At 46.4% G+C, this 17623-nt stretch overlaps 1 protein-coding gene across 4 annotated transcripts in view; it reads right to left on the bottom strand.

Annotated features, from left to right (window-relative positions):
* Positions 1 to 17623, bottom strand: part of WASF2 (WASP family member 2) — a 39560-nt gene that overhangs the window by 7249 nt on the left and 14688 nt on the right. For 2 of the 4 annotated variants that reach the window (XM_067311413.1, XM_067311412.1), the window contains exons 3-8: positions 9346 to 9499; positions 5208 to 5342; positions 4544 to 4697; positions 3290 to 3407; positions 1975 to 2105; positions 275 to 430 (exon numbers count right to left, since the gene is read on the bottom strand). In XM_067311413.1, the coding sequence (XP_067167514.1) occupies positions 275 to 430; positions 1975 to 2105; positions 3290 to 3407; positions 4544 to 4697; positions 5208 to 5342; positions 9346 to 9475 (824 nt within the window). In that variant the 5' untranslated portion in view covers positions 9476 to 9499. Of the gene's footprint in view, positions 1 to 274; positions 431 to 1974; positions 2106 to 3289; positions 3408 to 4543; positions 4698 to 5207; positions 5343 to 9345; positions 9500 to 9708; positions 9803 to 17623 lie in introns of those variants that run through there. The other 2 variants (XM_067311414.1, XM_067311415.1) reach the window with 2 other exon arrangements.

Genomic DNA, 17623 nt, shown 5'->3' with positions numbered 1-17623 from the left:
TGCTCCATTAGAAAGCAAAGCAAGTCTGCTCCAGGTCTTGCCCAAGCCCATTCTTCCCTCCTACAAGGGAACAAGAGTGGTTGGGATTTATGGAGAGCTGTTCTGTCTGTGACTCCATCCCTGCCTGCAGCTGCACTTCCCCTCCAGACAGAAGCATTCTGGTTCCTATACAACACCCGTTAGGAAGTTATACTGAACTCTCTCAGCCTGTCTCCTGTCATCCTTTTACACCACCTACTACTCCCTGGTGACAGAAGGGATCCCGTAGGCTTACCTAAATTCCACCGGGGGTGGAGGCAGGCTGTCATCTGGGAATGAAGGAGGTGGTGGCACAATAGAGTCAGTCTGCGGCGGTGGCGGGTAGCAGTTCACGTCCATGCTTTCGTTTGAGCCGATGCTGCCGTTCTGATATACCGTGTTAGAGGGGTATCTGAAAGAAAACCACAAGCACTTTAAATAAAAAGTCCAAGGTAACATCGCAAGCTCATTTTCCCCTCACTCACAAGAGCTTTGCCTCCTGGAAGGGCTACAAAAAATACAACCAAGCAACTATTTGACCACAAACAGCAGCGATATTAACCAAGTGAAAGGATCAACCTGCAAGATTTAGAAATGAGTTTTTCCTGGTAGGAATGACTTTTTCCAGCACAGTGGAACCTGCTCTAAGGTGGCACCTTAGCCACAACAACAGGACACACAAAACAACAACAATGTTAAAGCAACATTTTACAAAATATCTCTGTTTCCCAAAGCATCCTATATGAAGGATCATGCACAGTTTTAAGCAGTTAACTTTTGCATAATTCTTTGGTTATAAACTGTCCAAATGCTCTTATGGTTTTTCATTGCTACCACACCCTGATTTTCAGAATAGCACGAGTATATGCTTTAGTGAACAAACAAAAAAATCCATTAACATTTGGTTGTAGAGAAATGCTTGCAAGAGTGCGTTTGGGCCAGCGCGGACTCAAGGGGTTACTAGTTACACCAAGTATCATCAGTGGCAAAAAAGAAGAGGAGCTAAAAGATACCAAATAATAAGGTTGAAAATAGAATATCAAAAGGCACCCAAGAAACAGTAATGCCATTAAAAATAAGTATCCAAAGCAGAAGCAGTACTGAAGAAAGAGACCACACTCACATTCAAGTTTCAGTGAGTTCACTCCACAGAGAAGGGAAAAAGAAAAAGAGAAAGTCTTGGAGGCTCTAGACCTCAAATGAATTCAAATGCATGGACACATTTACACCAGAAAACAGAGAAGCAAGAAAATGGTGCTGTTGGGCGGCTTGATTCCTCTGCTAGAAACCAAACCCATTCTCCTATTAAACTAAAAGCAAGTTTTATTTTTAGCTGGGGAGTGTGATTTAAAGAGAGATTTTTTTTCTTATATGAAAGGAAGCTGCAAGGAGAGAGCAAGCAAGAAGTGCATTGTGGGGAATTCAGTGTGCTTCCAGCCCAGCTAGTGTCAAAAGTTAAATGAATTCCCAAGCCAGAAGCGCTAAAGAGAGATCTGTAGCTTGAAATACTTGGATGGAGACTGCCCCCGCTTCAACTTTGGGGTGTGAAGAGCCGTTTGCGAAATGTAACAAAGCAATCACACAATACCACTGAAACGCCACCCTGCTCCTCAGCGTAAGGCCCAGAGGCTAGGTGTGATGAGAAGGGCACTGTGACGGGGTGGAGAGCCAAAGCTCTCAACACTTCTGTGCCCACAAGACAGGCAGCTGAGAGCAGACTTGCTGCTGAAGCTGTTCCTGCCACCTTGTTTAAACTGCATAGCTCCCTGATTTATTTAGCAAATTTTAAATCACCAGACGGATTTACTTTGGAGAATCTGATTAGTGGCAATATCGATCCACACGGTGCAGCAGATCTGGAGAAGCTGCAGAGCAGGGTGAACTGCATTACAATCAACAACGCCCACCCGCTCCCTCTTGCTGGAGGGGGGAACAGAGAGCCCCAGGCTTGCTTACCCAGCAGGACCGTGTTTGTCCTTTGACTCAACAAATTCTTGCCCCATTTTCAGCTTCTCCCACTCTTCTTTCCGAGTTTTGATTTTCCGTGGGTTCACGTTTCCTCTGTTTGGATTCTCCTTTTTCTCTTTCTATGGGAGGTAAGGAAAGGGAGGAAGAATCAAACAAAAGCCATGCTTTAAACTCCCAGGGAGTGGAAAGGGGATAGGACAGACCTGTAGCAGTTTGGAGAAGATATATTCTCAAAGAGGGCTGGGATTTTTTAATCCACTTTCCTGGTTGCTGACAGCTCCAAAGACACACCCATACAAAGCACAGATAGCACCAAAAAAAACCCCAGTGTCAGATTTCCCCTGTGCAGCCCAGACATCATGCCATCATTGCACTCTGGCATGATCACCTTGAGGGCAGAGCAGAAGGTCAACTTCCCTCATCAATTCAGTTTTTCACCTCTGTGTCAAGACTGCCAAATCCTACTAGCACCTGGCTCATGTTAAGTGCTTTGCTTCAGGTGTGCAACATGGACACCTGCCCACAAAAAATTAGGCTTTAGCTAGCTTTGTTTTTGTATTTAGACATGTCCTAGATCTCTTTTGTTGTTTTGATTGGAAAAAAATCATTATCTGCTTTGATATTTAATACTTCAGTTGCTTGAAAGCTAAGTAATATATGTTCAAACCGATTCTTTTATGATGCAATTTTCAACATTGGTGAACATGGCTCCAAATCCCCAGGCAACCAAATCAGGAACTCTACTTGCTGTTTTCAGCTTAGATGGTTTTGTCAAGAGTCCTCCTTGGCTCTATTTTAGCATTAGGACCTGTTTTTGCACTCCTGAAGGGACATTCTCCTTTCTTTACTCTTTCGCAATAGGATTTATTACAGGACTCGACATACTGAGGCACTGGGGCAGGGGTAGTCGCACTGCTTCAACACTGAACAGAGCCCTGTGCAATGTCAGAAGTGCAGAAAAGACTCTGATACAACTTTCTCACCTGCTGACTGCACCAGTGCTACATTTGAAGACTACAAATTAAGGCACTACAACCATACCAAGAAGGGGACATTCAGAAGAACAGATCTTTAGGGTTTCTTTTTTTTCCCCCCTTTTAAATTAGTGAGGGAGGGGAGTAAAGAGAAAAAAACAAAAAAACAAAAAAACCCCAAAAGACACTGAACTGATCCCTAAAGAGTTTAAGAGATTAAAGTCTAGCTTTTGAATAGTAACTTTTGAGTTCCTAAGATTTGTTAACACTTCCCACCTCCTTTTCTCCCCTAGCATGCCTCTGCTGGCAGAGGTTTCCCATATCCTCACCCTATGTTTCCGCTTTTCTTTCATAATATCCTTGGTGTCCTGAAGCATTTTCTCCTTCCAAAGGTCAAAGAAATATGAAGGATCCGTGTAGAATTTAAGTGCTTCTTTGCCATCATCCCTAGAACACGGGGGGGGGGAATACACACACAAACAAGGACCAAGTCATTCATTTGTTTGAAGCCCAGAGAAAACATAAGGCACAATCCCAGATGACAGTTTAATGGTCTGAAATGAGAAGGTCAAACATTCTGCTCTTGCCTGTGTCCTCCATTTCAAAACAGGCAGTAGACCATCAGCCTCACAAGAGCCATCCACTTGTCCCAGCTCTCCCTCTTCCCATTGCTTTCGCCCCCGCACACACTCTCCATTACTCTGGATTTCAGCACCTGAAGAACTCAACTGCTCTGAACAATCATCAAGAGAGCAGCAGGTCTCTCACTCCAGCTCCCACTTGTTTTTATTATTTTTTTGGTGTGAAAAAACCTTCTCCAGCCTAGGAACCCTAAATCAGACCAGCAGCGTCCTTGAAACTCACGAGTACAAACACACACTCCTACTTTGCAGTGCAGCCGCGTCTGGCAGAAGACAGCTGCCTCCAGCTATCTGTAATTACTTTTTACCTGTTCAAAAGATATTTATGGATGTGGGCTAAAGAAATCTCTGTATTCTGACCCCCTTTACTTCCTATCTACAAGATGAAATGGCACAGTGGGACTGCTAAGGAGAACTGGTTAGACAGCCACAGTGTAGGTCACATCAGATGTCTCAGACCAGGCACAGAAGGCCATAGAAAGCACCTCCAGATCTACAGGAGTCTGCTGCACCCACCTGGGTGAGAGCCACATGCAGATGTATGCTCTGCAGTCGGCACTGTGGCTTTCTGGAAAGGAGCCACAGGGCTACAGAGAAGCACAAGAAAAACGCATCATCTGCACAACACCTAGCATGTTTATGCAGTGCCAGCCAAGCCTTGCCCCAAGGCAGTCACAAAAGCCACAGCAGGTAACCAAACATGTAATTTTCTAGCTACGCTCATTCGTACTGCCCCCAAAGCAACATTTCACGTAATCCAGAGGATGGAGATTTCCTGGTGGATCTCACTTTAGGAATGCAATTTCCCATTGGAAACTGCTATTTCAATAAAACAGTCCAAGACACTGCTTCATGGATGGGTAATGACCTTCTCAGCTGCCTGGGAGGAAGAGATACTCCTTCACAAGGGAACAAGGGGCTAAGGAGATGCTGTAGTGTTACCTGTAAGGGGAGAGGATGTTGAGAGGTGGAGGAGTATTGCAGGTCCCATAGGTTTCAAGAACAGGCACTGGGAGAGAGTCTCTGTCAAACAGCTTCTGGTCCTGAGTAGTGGAGCTTTTGAAGGCCTTCCTGGTGTTAATGCCTTGCAGGGAGACTGTAAGAAAGAGGAGAGAGCAAGTGAAGAACAGCTTGACCCAGGCCAACGACACTGAAGATCAAGTAGCAAACATCTGATTTCAGTTGGAGTTCTTGGCATGCCTAGCACTTCTTAAGGTCAGGTTCCTTTTCCCACAGATCTCTCGGGAAACCCAGCAAGACTCAGATCTTGCCGTGCCAAGATCTGCTGCTGCATAGACACAGCTCCCTCGAGAGTTGCTGATGCGGTTTCAAACCCCTGCAACCAAGACACAAAGTGCGCTGCTACTCAGACTGTCGAAGAGCCAGTTTCCACATGAGACTTGCTAGCAAGCAACTCCAGTCTTGCCCAGAAAGGCTATACACATAAGCAGCACAGTGCTTTTTCAGGAAAAAGTCCCTCTTAGTCCAAGAGGAAACATTCCAACACCATCAGAGTGTCAGGCTCATTTCAAGGCCATGGACCACACTGCCTCGATGAGAATCTTTAGCATGCTTGGTCTGCAAGGACTGTGCTCCACTCCATTACCTTCTTCCTCTTTGGGATCCAGCTGAGTGACTTTGACTTGCAAGCGGTCAACTCTCTCGACTAAAATGCTCACCCGAGAGGCAAAGGTGTTGGCTTGAGTAAACAACTCTCCAAATATGTCTTCTGCAAATTTACCTGGAATATTAAAGTGTCTGCATTACTCTCGTGAGCCACATCAGACAATATTCAATCCCTTGGCTTGTTTTCCTGAAACCATCCCCACCAAAATTAACCTGCCATTGCTGCTTCATATTGCATCAGCCAGCCATGAAAAGAACCATGCTTGTTTTCGTGTTTGCCAGGGTTGAGATTAACACCCAGTAAGGCAATGCTCTCTTCCACCAAAACCTGAGCTTTCTAAGGCATCTTTAAGCTATAAAGAAACAACTGAGACATACTTCTGAAGTCATCATTAAAGTCACAAAAAAGGGCTGACAATGTTATAGTGCTTTGAGTCTGGATTGGTCTGCAGGTCCTTTAGGGTTCTCTGCTGTTCTGTTTATTAGACAAGCAAATACAGTTAGATTTTTATTGCTCTGGAGAATCTCAAAAGCTCCCACTCTCCAGCAGGCCTGCCTCCAGGGTAACTGGCACATATTTACAAGCTCAAAGTACTCTGGAACTATAGAGCAGACCCAGTCCTTGATCCTAAAGCCTGAGTTATAACCACACACGAAAGCACTGACCCTTTTGTTCCTTCAGGTGGCAGCATCTGAAAAATTGATGCATTCAGGTTTATTCTAAATCAAAACCAAACGGGAACTTCTCAAACAGGGATATTCTCTCTGTAACAGCTTGGATTGCCCAGTGGGCTGCCATGACAAACATCATCCATCGTTTGGACTGCGAGAGTGCCTGGAGGCTTGGATCAGGAGCTCGCGGCACCTCTTACAAACATAAGAAAAAGATGCCCTCTGTCCTTAAGAGTTTAAAATCTACACATACAACAAGAGGTGGCCCCAGGTAGACAAAGATGGGAGAAATGGAAGAAGGAACAAGAACTTACACTGAGTACTGTCTTTTTGTTCTGCCCTTGTGCATCGCCTAACATAGCGGGGCCCTAACCACGCTGAGAACTACACTAATCAAAACCAGCCTCGGCGCTGACAGCGAAGGTGCTCCCATGGAGTCCCTACTGATGGGAACCATTTTCAGCCACAGCTGTTGAAAACAAGGCTGCTCTCAGTAAGCAGTCTGGTTTTGAACTGCATCATCGTATGGTCAGCAGTTTGTTCTCGAATCTGTTCGCTGTTACTCCCAAAGATCCTCTCCAACCTTCAGGAAAGGATAACCAGTTGGAAGCCCGACTTAAACAGCAAATTTGGAAAATCTGGTGATCTGCAATAAGTCACATCAGAAAGGCAAGTGTCCCGTCTGCAAGGCAATCTGAGGGCCCTATGCCACAGCTGTGCAAATACTTCCAACTAGTCTAAATCGATACCAATGCCAGAAAACGTTGTCCCTTCCCCTCCCCATATCAGCTACTTGCTCCCACTCCCATGCCGTGTTCCTTTCACTGCCAAGCACTGGGGAACAAGCCAGGTTAAAAATCAACCTCCTCCACCCCTTTTGGTGGCAGTGCCAGCTTGAAGCGTTTGTGGAATGCAAATGCTGGAAGTTGACTTCAGCTGACCTCTCTTTCTTCCACGCCCCTAGACAACACAAAATCTCCACATCTGCTCCACTAACAAGTTCTACCAGCTTCCCCCAAACTCATGAGAAGGGTTTTATTTCCACAGACCTAGGGACCAGGGAGCTCTTGCTGAAACCGAGTTTCATGAAGGGCGCTCTGTTCAACAGCAGCACAAGACCAGCTGCCCTATTTTATCAAGGGGAGCAAAGGCTTACCTACAGGATAATTTGACACCTCCCAGCAACAGCTCAAAAAGGAAAAGCTGTAATTTGGTTTTCGTTTTAATGAGAACTGAAAACCATTTTTGAATTTCACAAGGAATTGCTACAAGCACTAGGGAAAGAACAAAGTCTTTGGTTTACAGTGCTGAGTGGTACATTTCAAGCACAAAGTAACACCTAAACAGCATTGCATGTACTGGTCTTGACACTGGAGGGAGAGGAAGGGACTGTCCGTATTCCCTTACCTGTGCAAGTGCACCAGGACTGGGTTATCATCCAGCATCTCAAATACTGTTCTGTGTTTCATGCACACTTTTAGAGGGGGTAAGCCAGAGATTAGTTTTCTGGTTTAGTTACTTTGACTGCAAAAGTGCAGCTTACAATCAAAATTATCTTTGTCATGCACTGGCAGGAAGACAGACGGCATGTTTTAATAGGTCTTTCCATCTTTAGCTTGTGGATTCTATAAAATCACACACAAATGCACAGTCGACTTATACAAAGTGCTACCAGCTGTGATAGTAACGAAGGGTAAACTCACTGGAATATGAAAGTTTGACAAGATTTATGTTTGCGTCTTTGTAAAGAGACTGTGGTGCACTAGGCATGGCTGATTATTCACTTGACAGGGCTGTCACAGCCTACTGAACCTGCTTTACATTCCTGTAATATTCAACGTGTGAGGAAGGAGCGGATTTCTTTTCCAAAGTAGCAGCGATAAGATGTGTGTGGGGGGGAGACAAGAGTTTGGTCATTTGGGGGCAAGTGTTCTGTAATAGTTAGCCTAAATATTGTTTCATTTAAAATACTGCTGACCCAAGGGAAGTGGATAAGAGACAACGCTCAGCATTTCCTCCCCACCCGCCACGCTCCCCTCTTACACAGGGATGCTCGCAAGTGTCAGGAAGAACCAGCTCTCCCAGGTTTCCCCCTCCAGCGCTCTCCTAGAGGTATCTGCGATTGGTCCAGCAGCACGCACCTCCCCGCATCCCAGAGCGAGGCTCCCACGGTACCTTCCCGATAAAGGAACCAGGCTGCAATTTGGCTTCCAGCGCTTCGCTCTCTGACAAGGTAGAAGCAGAGCAGCTTTGAATATCTGAGCTGCACAAAGAAGGTCTAAACCTGAGGGATCGCACCGGGGCCCTGTCGCACTAACCCACCGCATGCCTTTGGACTGGGATTAGCTTTCTCTGCAGCAGAGACCTGCACAGCTTTACTGCCTTCCTCCTCCTCATCTTACATGCACAAGATGGATTTTACCTGCACTCCACAACCATCTTAGATACAAAATCCAACAAATTAGCAACAAGGGTCAGTTGAATGCAAGCAGAGACTGGTCTTGCCTGTGCAGTGACATTTCTACAACTGAACAAAACGCGATACCTACTGGCAGTAAACCCATGGGAAGAGACTGTACCCAAGCTTTCTCAGCCACATGCATACTACACCAGAAGATGAGGGGCCTACTTTGCAGAGCAAGCAGAAGGCTCGCAGACACCAGGGAGAAGCTAAACCATGCATTAATCTGATTATTGAAGTATTTGCTAGTCTTGCTTCAAGGGCAAAGGTGGCTAATCAGAATCCAGAGCATTTCAACAGAGCGAGGAGTCATTCCTGAGAGACCACAATTAACTCTTTATTTTTCTTTTGGCACGTAGGCCCCCATTTTCCCTCTGGCCCTTATAAGGCTACTGGTCAGCCCCCTGGAGAGCTGAGCCAGGCACGGCTACAGTTTGTGCTGCTGTTTGAAGGAGCAGTCCAAAACCCCCAACGCCCCAGAGGCGATACTTTGCTCGAACAGGGGACTTTGGGTCTTATGAGGCAACAAACAGCATGGGCAAACAGGCTGGCTTCTGCAAGTGTGCTTTAATTACCTTTCATTAAAAATAAGACTACTGCCACACGGTAGATTCAACACAGTTGAGCTCCATTTAATAGCGCGTGCAATTACAGGCACATTCTCCGACACAAGATACTGGCTGCTCCGAGAGCCTCCCATTTTACAAGCCCGAGTTGTGCTCCATCCTTCCATCTGCAGTTTTGCTGCAGCCTTTCACACACGCACGCACACACGTACACACACCCCCCTCCCCATTTTCTTTTAGACGGGAAGGCAGTGGGACCAGGGATATGAAATTAGCATCAGATTTCTTTAGGAAAACATTTTAGCATTACCCAGGGAAGGCAGATGGGGGAGAAATAGGAACACAAGAGTAGAAAGGGAGCTAAATAAAGAGCACTAGCGACTCCTGAGGGCAACGCGCAGGCTCGCCATGGTACTCACTCAGGCTGCCCAGCTGTCGAATGACATTTGCCAGGGTGATGTTGGTCATGCATTCCAGCTCGCTTCGAACGCTAGGCAACGTCTGACGGCACAGGTGCCTTGGCTCAATGTTCCTCGTTACTAACGGCATGGTGGACCTGCTTCAGGCACTGTTCTGAAAGATGAAAAACAACCCAAAAAAGAAACAGGAAAGGATTACTCAACCGCAAATTCCAGGCACACCAGAGCCATGGTGTTCGTTTTTCCTGCTCTCAAATGGCTTTATTTATAAGCCTTCTTTCCCCCTCCCCACCCTTATAAAACTGGTTCTTCAGAAATAAAGATCCTGCTGTTCTATTACTTGTAGTAACAGAAAAGACCCACCAGCTCAGGTGTGGAGGCAGAGATGGAAAACTACACATGCAGCCCACAAGCGAGGTGCTGCTGGCATCACCACAGCCGTTGTTCCCTTCCTACCCATTTGCCGCCTCCGAGCAGTCTCCTTCCTTCCGCAGCCAGGCGCAGTGACTTATGAGAGTCTTACAAGCTCTTCTTCAAAATATTTTAACTCGCAATTAACAGGGTTGTCTTAAGCCAAGAGGATGAAAACAGAAGAAGAAAAAAAAAAAAGCCTCTTCCAAAGCATAGTGCCTCCCTCCTCCCTAGCAGCACAGACAGAAAGGGCTCTCCTGAAACAACAGGAAGTGCTTGCAGCTGACCAGGAAACTTTCTGGTGACTGTTCCTTATCCTGCAGGCTGCACCCCTCTTCCCTTGGAAAATCCCCAGGGGCCGAGGTTCACACTGCGCCATTGTTTTCACGTTACAGCACTTTAACGTTGTGGGAGCTCTAATCAGGATGCTGGACTAGAGCGCGCTCAGAAAGAAATCAAGACTGATTGTACAACAGTCGGAACAAGCTTCCAGTTCTTTCTTATTAAAGGGAAAAAAAAAAAAAAATCAAGAAAACACAAGTGTCGGGAAGTTTTGCTTTAGACGGAAAAAGCTTTCATGTGCAAGTCAATGCCTTGAACTAACAAAAATCTCCTTCGCTAACATGCCGAAACACTGAAGCAACAAATAGTTCTCTCTCCGCTCGTCCGCCTCCAAGCGAGAGAAGGAAACTTGGGTAAACAGAGCTCAGGACGAGGAGCGTGATGCATGCCTGAAATCTTTAAAACTAAGTGAAAGCAAATACATCCCAACTTCTTGATTAATTTAGAAGGGGAAAGAATCACTTTTCTAGGTCAGCTAAGGAACAACCCAAGAGAAGCAGCCAGCTCCCATGTGATAGGCATGCTGATCTGCTCAGGCTGGGTGTAAAAATAAAACAGGAAGCTAACAGCTTGGGGAACATGGCTTCCTGTCACCAACAGCAAAAAACCAAGAACCATAAAAAATCAGCTGTTTGCTCTTGACTTTGAGCCACCCTTTGATAGTCTCTGTGGCAGCTGGCAGCTTATCTTTGAGGTCCAGGAGTCCTTCCTGGATGCTTTTCTATCAGGGTGTTAAGAGGAAGAAGTGGGCATTATCCCTCCTAATTACCTCAGAAGCCAGATTTTGAATTGCTAAATTTGACCCATTAAGGCAGAGGAGTTCAAGAGCCACAGCGCACTGCGCGCAAGGATATCTTCCAGACAAGCAGATGCGGGTTGCCATTTTACACCGCCTTGAAGCAAGGCATTTCGCCTGTTTGTCCCTGCGCAAGGAAAGGGGCCCCCAAAGTCTGTAAACCTTACCGAAGAGGGGAGCAAGAGGATCTGCATGCAAATAGAGAAAAGCGGAGATTCTCTGAGGACTGACGACCATGCTGGACTTCACTGTGCCCCAGCACGGCAGCAGCCATCAGTAACTGCTGGGATATTTAAAGAAAAGGATGAACTAAGGAAGGACTCTGACCCTCACTTCTAAATACCCCACGTTTCATCAGTTACAGCTGAACTCCTTCAATCTTTTGTTGGCTCTGGCGCTTTACGCAAGACAAACTTTCCCGGCTCCCCCCAGACTGCAGTCTGCACCAACAAGCAGCTCTCATAAACAAGGCAGCATTTGCAGGCTGCCTGCATCGAGCTTCTCTCCAGCACGTCCCCGGGGCTCAGCCAGGAGAGCACATGTGGCTGGGATCTGCAGAGCCACTGGTGGACTGCCCATCCACCAAGACCAGCTGGAAACCTTCCAAGGTGCAGGACGGTCAGAAGAAAAACAGAAAGAGGAGGAAAAAAATAAGTCTGTGTGCAGGGGGAGAGAGATGCGAGGGGGCACACAAAGACAGGGGGAAAAAACAAAAACAAACAAACCCCCCAAAGTCAACGGTTACGCCAGGTCATATCAGGATGACAGAAGCAGGTACCACTGATCTTTGGAAGCACGGGGAGAACGAGGAGCAGAAAACGCAATAGTGCCCCAAATACCCCCGACAAACACCGGCTCAGAGTGCGTTGTCTGCATCCGCACCCCCTCCCCACCCCCAAGCGTTTGCCTTAAAGCACGTTCTGAAACTAGAAGCACAGAGCAGTGGTGAAAGTCGCTTTTTACAATGGTACAGCACATCCACAGCAAGGATTTGCACTGGTGCAAGACAGTCAGCAGAGATAAGGGCTAAGAAAAACACTCCCTTTATAGCCTTGCTCATCCTGCCAGCCACCCCCACCCTCCCCGCGCAGGCTGCCACACTCCACTGCAGAACCGAGAGTTTCGCCCTCGTGACTGTTACGACAGGCCGCCTTGCCGAGAGGACAGTGGCACCGCTCCTTCCCGAGGCGACCAGGAGAGCTCTGCTGCCCTGTCCTTACTCCTCGCCCCCAGTCACAAGCTGGCGAGCAGCAGTGAGACTGAAAGATGAGATTAACCCAGCAGAGCACAAGAAACGGGCAAGGCAGGGAGGATAGGACAGGCCACGGACAATCCTCCTGCTCTCGCAGTTGCCGGCAGTCTCTGGGACGAGCAGCATTTTAAAGAAAGATTTCCTCTGTCCTGAATGGAAGGACATTTTTATGATGGAACCAGACAGAGAAGAAATCTGGGACCTACAAGCAGAGCCTAGTGTCGACATGAGTGGAAAGAAGTCGATGCCCCCCCCACAGGAAAACACTTCCCTGTTAGACCTCTCCCTCTTCCCCATCAGTCTGTGGTGGGTAGGTACAGAGATAACAGCTAATGGGCTCCTTTAAAACCTTCATGCCTCATGAGTAGGTGGGACAAAGATTAATAGTCTGGACTGGAAAATAAGTGGTGTATTTCGAAAGCGGCAGTCAGGAGGGGGAGAGGATAAAATGTGGAGAAGGGACAAGGCATGAGAGCGCAGAGAGAAAGAGGAAGCAAAGTGCTATAAAGAGCCCAAGACAAACACTCGGAGGTGGGGAAGGGGACAGAGAAACAGCAAATGAAACTAGGAAGGGACTGGCCTAAAAAAAGCTTTCCAGGAGGCTCTGGCTCTTATTCTTTAAAAGAGTCATTAAGAAACTGATTGACAACATGCTACCACTAAGTAAGGGCCATACAGAACCACTTTACTTTCAGTTGTCAGGGCATGACAGCGCTGCAATTTTCCACCCTGACGAGCCAGACTGGTCATCAGGCATTAGTCAGTGTCATGTAACTATTACAGACCACACGTTACAACTAAATCCTACCATTCAAAAGTTAAATGAATAGCAAGGTCAAGAAACCTTATCTTTTTGGCAAAGATAAGCATCTCTACTTGTTTATTAACACTGAAGATTAAATTTGTTTGTATACTAGAATTTTGGGCGCATACAGCGCTTATAAAAAGCTGTAAAAACGGCAGCGCACGGGCACAGAACACCTGCGCCATTCCCACTGTAACCCGAGAGGAGATCAAGTCCGTTAAAAGCAAAGGAAACTGCCAATGAGAAACAAAACGGTCTGAAGCAGATTTCTAATGAATATAGGAAAAAGGAAAGGCAAACTGGAACACAGCACTCGTTATGTGAAGAAGTTAAGTGATCTCGGCTGGTTGCAGAACACCACGGGTGGGGAGAGCCATGGGGAAACGCTCCGACACCACCTGGGTGCCAAGTCTGCAAACACCATTGCACCAATTCACATTCAAAATACTCATCTTCCCAAGAGTCATGCTTCACACCTTAAAAAGGGGGAAATAAGGGCTTTTAAGGTAACAAATGATTCTCTCTCTCACTTGAATCAGAACTTCCCTACCTGCTCACGGCAAGTATTTCTTCTGAAGTCTCCAAGTCATGGCTTGAATCAAAGCTCCAAGCCCTATTACGATGGCAGTGACTAAAAGCCAAACTATTCGAGAAGGCCAGCTTCGCCCCACAGCTCCTTTCCGCTTACCTCCCCACAGCTGTAAGCTGCCCCACCTCCAGCTGGGCATTGCCAACATTCCTCATACTTTCCCCCTCTCCTGAAATGCTTATGCAGGCATTGCTTAGTGCCGGCCTGTTCCACAGCCCCGCGCCGTTCCAGAAAAAGCTTGCTGAGCACAACAAAAGCCTTGGAAGCTTAGATCACCGCTCCTAGATTCCTAGCGATCTTCCAACCACAACTGGCATCTCATTTCCAGGATTCACTGGGGCTTTTTTTGCTCCATATTGTCCTTCAGATCAATTCCTTTGCTTGCTCACTTCACACACGGTGGTCTCAAACTCCTCATATTTCCCCAGGAAAGCAGGATTCGTGCCTAGCCTTTCTTTACATGGCTACCTATATGACACCCTGCTCCCTCCACAACAAGTTCTCACCTTGAATGTCTTTCTCACCAGTTCTTAAGAGGATTCTGACTTTGACAATTATTTTTGGAAATACTCTTGGGGTGCTAAGGAACACATGCGGTAGAACGCAGGCTAGTAAAAGCAAAATGCAGCTTGTGGTTTTTGCTTTTCCTAACCCACCACTTTGAGAAGAGCACAAACTAAATTTAAGAGGAGCTTGCTGCTACCAAGATTTCTGATTGGCGAGCCATTGACTGTTCTCTCCACGAGCTCTGCTGTAGTAGATCGCACAGGAATCCGAGTTCTGGACTGGAATCAAGCACAATTGGTTTGCTTCAAACAAGAACTGCCAGTCTATAAACCCCTTGAACAAAGCTGTGTCTTATTGACTATTTTTAATAAATAGGGCTGGCACAGTAAAATTGAACAATTGTTATGAACAATAAAGGAGACAGACTTTGATTACAAGTATTCAGAAGCAATACAGGGACATTTTAGGACTGAGTACTTGCTTTCCAACACAAGTTCTGTCAACTGAAAACAGCAACTCAGACCAAATACTCCTTAACAAGCAGTTTGGGAGAAGAGCAGAGAACAGCAGTAACACAGCAAGAGAGGAACCATCCTTTTTTTTGTATGGCAGGCAGATAGCACAGTCAACACCATGCAGCAGAGGAGAAGGCAGGCAGGACTACAAGGTGAGATGCGTGCATGCGATGCACACAAAGAGCTGTAAATAACAGCAGAGTTTGACAGAGAGATCTGGCAAGGTTCTTCTCACTGATATTTGACCAACTAGCATAGCATTAGTGGGAGTCACCTGGGTAATTCCCCACTCAATGTGACACACAACCTCTTAGATCAGGGACCATCTGCAAATAAATCTGGACCCCAGCAGTGATATCATCTGTCATAATGTCTGGTGCAGCACAAAGCACCTAAGGAGGACAGAGCACATTTTGGGGGGCGCGGTGGGGGGAAATTAGGCTTTATTTCCAAGTACATCATGGTGACCAATCTCCCTGCCCTCACCAGCAGTTACAAAATCCTCTGGCTGGACACAAACAAGCAACATAGTCAAGAAGATCTAGCCTTCAGCTAAGCGCCTTGGAGAGCAGCCTTTAGGAGTACCCATCGGGGGATTAGACACACCAGCAGGTTTGGGAATGAGGGAGGAAGGAGATAATCAGATCTGAAATTCCCATCAGTATGAAATGAGACTTAACTCAGTAGCTTGCCAACGCAGACTGACTGTTCTTTCTAATGTCTGTGACAACTCTGCTTCAAATTTCAAGCTTCTCTCAGCAGTAACTACTCCCCCATGTAGCTGTAATGGCCAGAAAGAGACTGGCTTTTATGTAACCCCAAAAGACTAGCAGAAAGGGAAGCAGCAGCCACACACACGCAGAGAACCGAAAAAAAAAAAAAAAAAAATCGGCAGAAGGCTCTGCTGAGTGCTCAGGGCTATATCCAAGCTCACAATGCAGCCACAGAAGTGGGATGCAGCAATCAGAAATGCTACAGTTACACACTCAGAGAGAGACCTAGCAATCAGTGCTGCATCTGAGCAATAGGGAGTGAAATTATAGAGCAAACTGCCATGTGATGCCACAAACTCTTCCATTCCGCCAGCTGTAACAAGTATTCATTCCCAAAAACGCGTCACAGGCTCATCTGTCATTAACAGCCCAGCCTGCCAGCAGCTGAGCAAGAGTCAGCAGTGAAGGGCAGCTGCAGGGCTACTTCCTTTCACAGAGGTCTGTTCTGCCCCTAAGCCGCAGGGGAGCTGCATGGGTAAATCCCCACGCGCAGGGGAAAATGTTGCCCACCGTCGCTTACCAGACATACAGAATGGAAAACCCGGGCTGCCTTCTTACCCACTGTCACACAAAAGCTCTCCTGAAGCAGGATCTGTTGAAAGCACAGGGCCTTCAAGAGCAGAGTTAGCTGATCGCAATAAAACCCTCTGCATATTAATATTCCACCTCAATCACCAGCTTGAGAACTTCAGAGATACAATCTGCCAGCGTTGCGAAAGAAGTGTTTCAGCAATAGCATGGGGTAAGAGCAGCACTGCACATTTCCACAGCTATGTTCTGACACTAGGAAATGTCAACCCTGATCTCACAGAAAAACGAAGCGTTGTACAATGCACTGCGGAGTCCTTGAGCCAACAAACATCTAGCTTGCTCAGTTCCCAGAGCAAAAAATACTCTTTTCTCTTCTTTTGTTTTTTTTGTCTGCCGTCTCTAAAAAAATGCAAAAGAGACTCAAAAAGCCATTTGCTGTATTTTTTTGTTTTTATTTTTTTTTTCCCTGGCTCACGCATTACCATCATCATTTACTGCCCTCAAGGGGATTGCACAGGTGTGACTGAAAATTTGGCTCTTCCTTTTAAACTTTTGTTATCAGCTTTACCAAAGATGATCTTGCTGGAATAGATGCCAGCCTGCTCTCCCGGAGAGGGACTAGCTCTAAGCTGCTGGCAGAAATCGAACTGCGGGTGGGAGGATGGGGAGGGGGGTGGTCACTAAAGGGGAACATGGAGATCTCCTCGCTTCTGTTGGAGTGTAAATACAGGGCCAGCAGTCTGACCTAGACTTTTTCCCCTCTAAAAACAAACCAGTGCCTAATTAATGTTTTCATTCATTTAGCTGAAAAACAAGTTAAACAAAGAGGGTCACCTGGTGTTCCTATCAATGCCTGATTTCTTAAGATACAGGCAGAACAAATGCATTTAAATAAAACTCTAGAAGAGATGTGACAAGAGAAAGGCAGTTTAGCTCAATTAGAGAGAGCCGTCACAGAGATTTGATTCTCAGAATACAGAAGTATTGATTAAACAGGAATTAAAACTCAAAAACAGAAAGGTTTCAAGGTCTTTGCCACAAGACTATACATCAGGAGAGAGACAGGAAGGACTCCCTCGGCACTAGAAGAGCTCTGGCATTGTTGCTTCCTAGGAAACAGGGGTGTAAAGGGAGCAGAACATCTTCTGTTAAACCTATGAATAATTTTGGCAATGATACAAGGTCAGTGACAATACAGAACAAAATCGTAAGCCTCAACCAACAGGTAGCTTTAGACTACTCAGATACAGAAATCTCGCTTTAGGTTCTCAAATATTTATCTAGTACGTGGGGAGAGGCCTGGTCACAGGGACAGGTATGAGTCCATCAGCAGATCTGCAGCTACACTTGGCCTGAGGCTGAACCACTGTCCAAAGGTTATTCAACGATTTACGCTAAATGAGTCAGTCTTAATCATCTGTTCCCGGGCGGGGGGGTAAGAGCCCCCTAAACAGTAACAACCACCAGGTTCAGCAGCCACAGCAACCCAAGAGACAGAGCTCTGCTATAGGGGACAGCCACTCTGGCACCCGCAGCGAGTCCTCAGAGGGCAAGGATGGAAAGCATTCACTGACAAAGGAGACGGCTCATTTCTGTCCCAATCCAGGCAAAACGAGCTCTGGATAAAATCAGAATATTTAATTTCCCAAGTCTTTAAGCTTAGCACATTCTAACAGCACTGAATTCACTTGAAAAGGTGCTGACTGGAAAACAGGCAATTCAGGTGACAACACAAGCACCATTATTCCCAACAGCTT

Source organism: Apteryx mantelli, chromosome 27 (assembly GCF_036417845.1).
Source record: "Apteryx mantelli isolate bAptMan1 chromosome 27, bAptMan1.hap1, whole genome shotgun sequence".
NCBI lineage: Eukaryota > Metazoa > Chordata > Aves > Apterygiformes > Apterygidae > Apteryx > Apteryx mantelli.
Note: the sequence above shows the minus strand (reverse complement) of the source record. Positions and strands in the feature narration are given on the sequence as shown.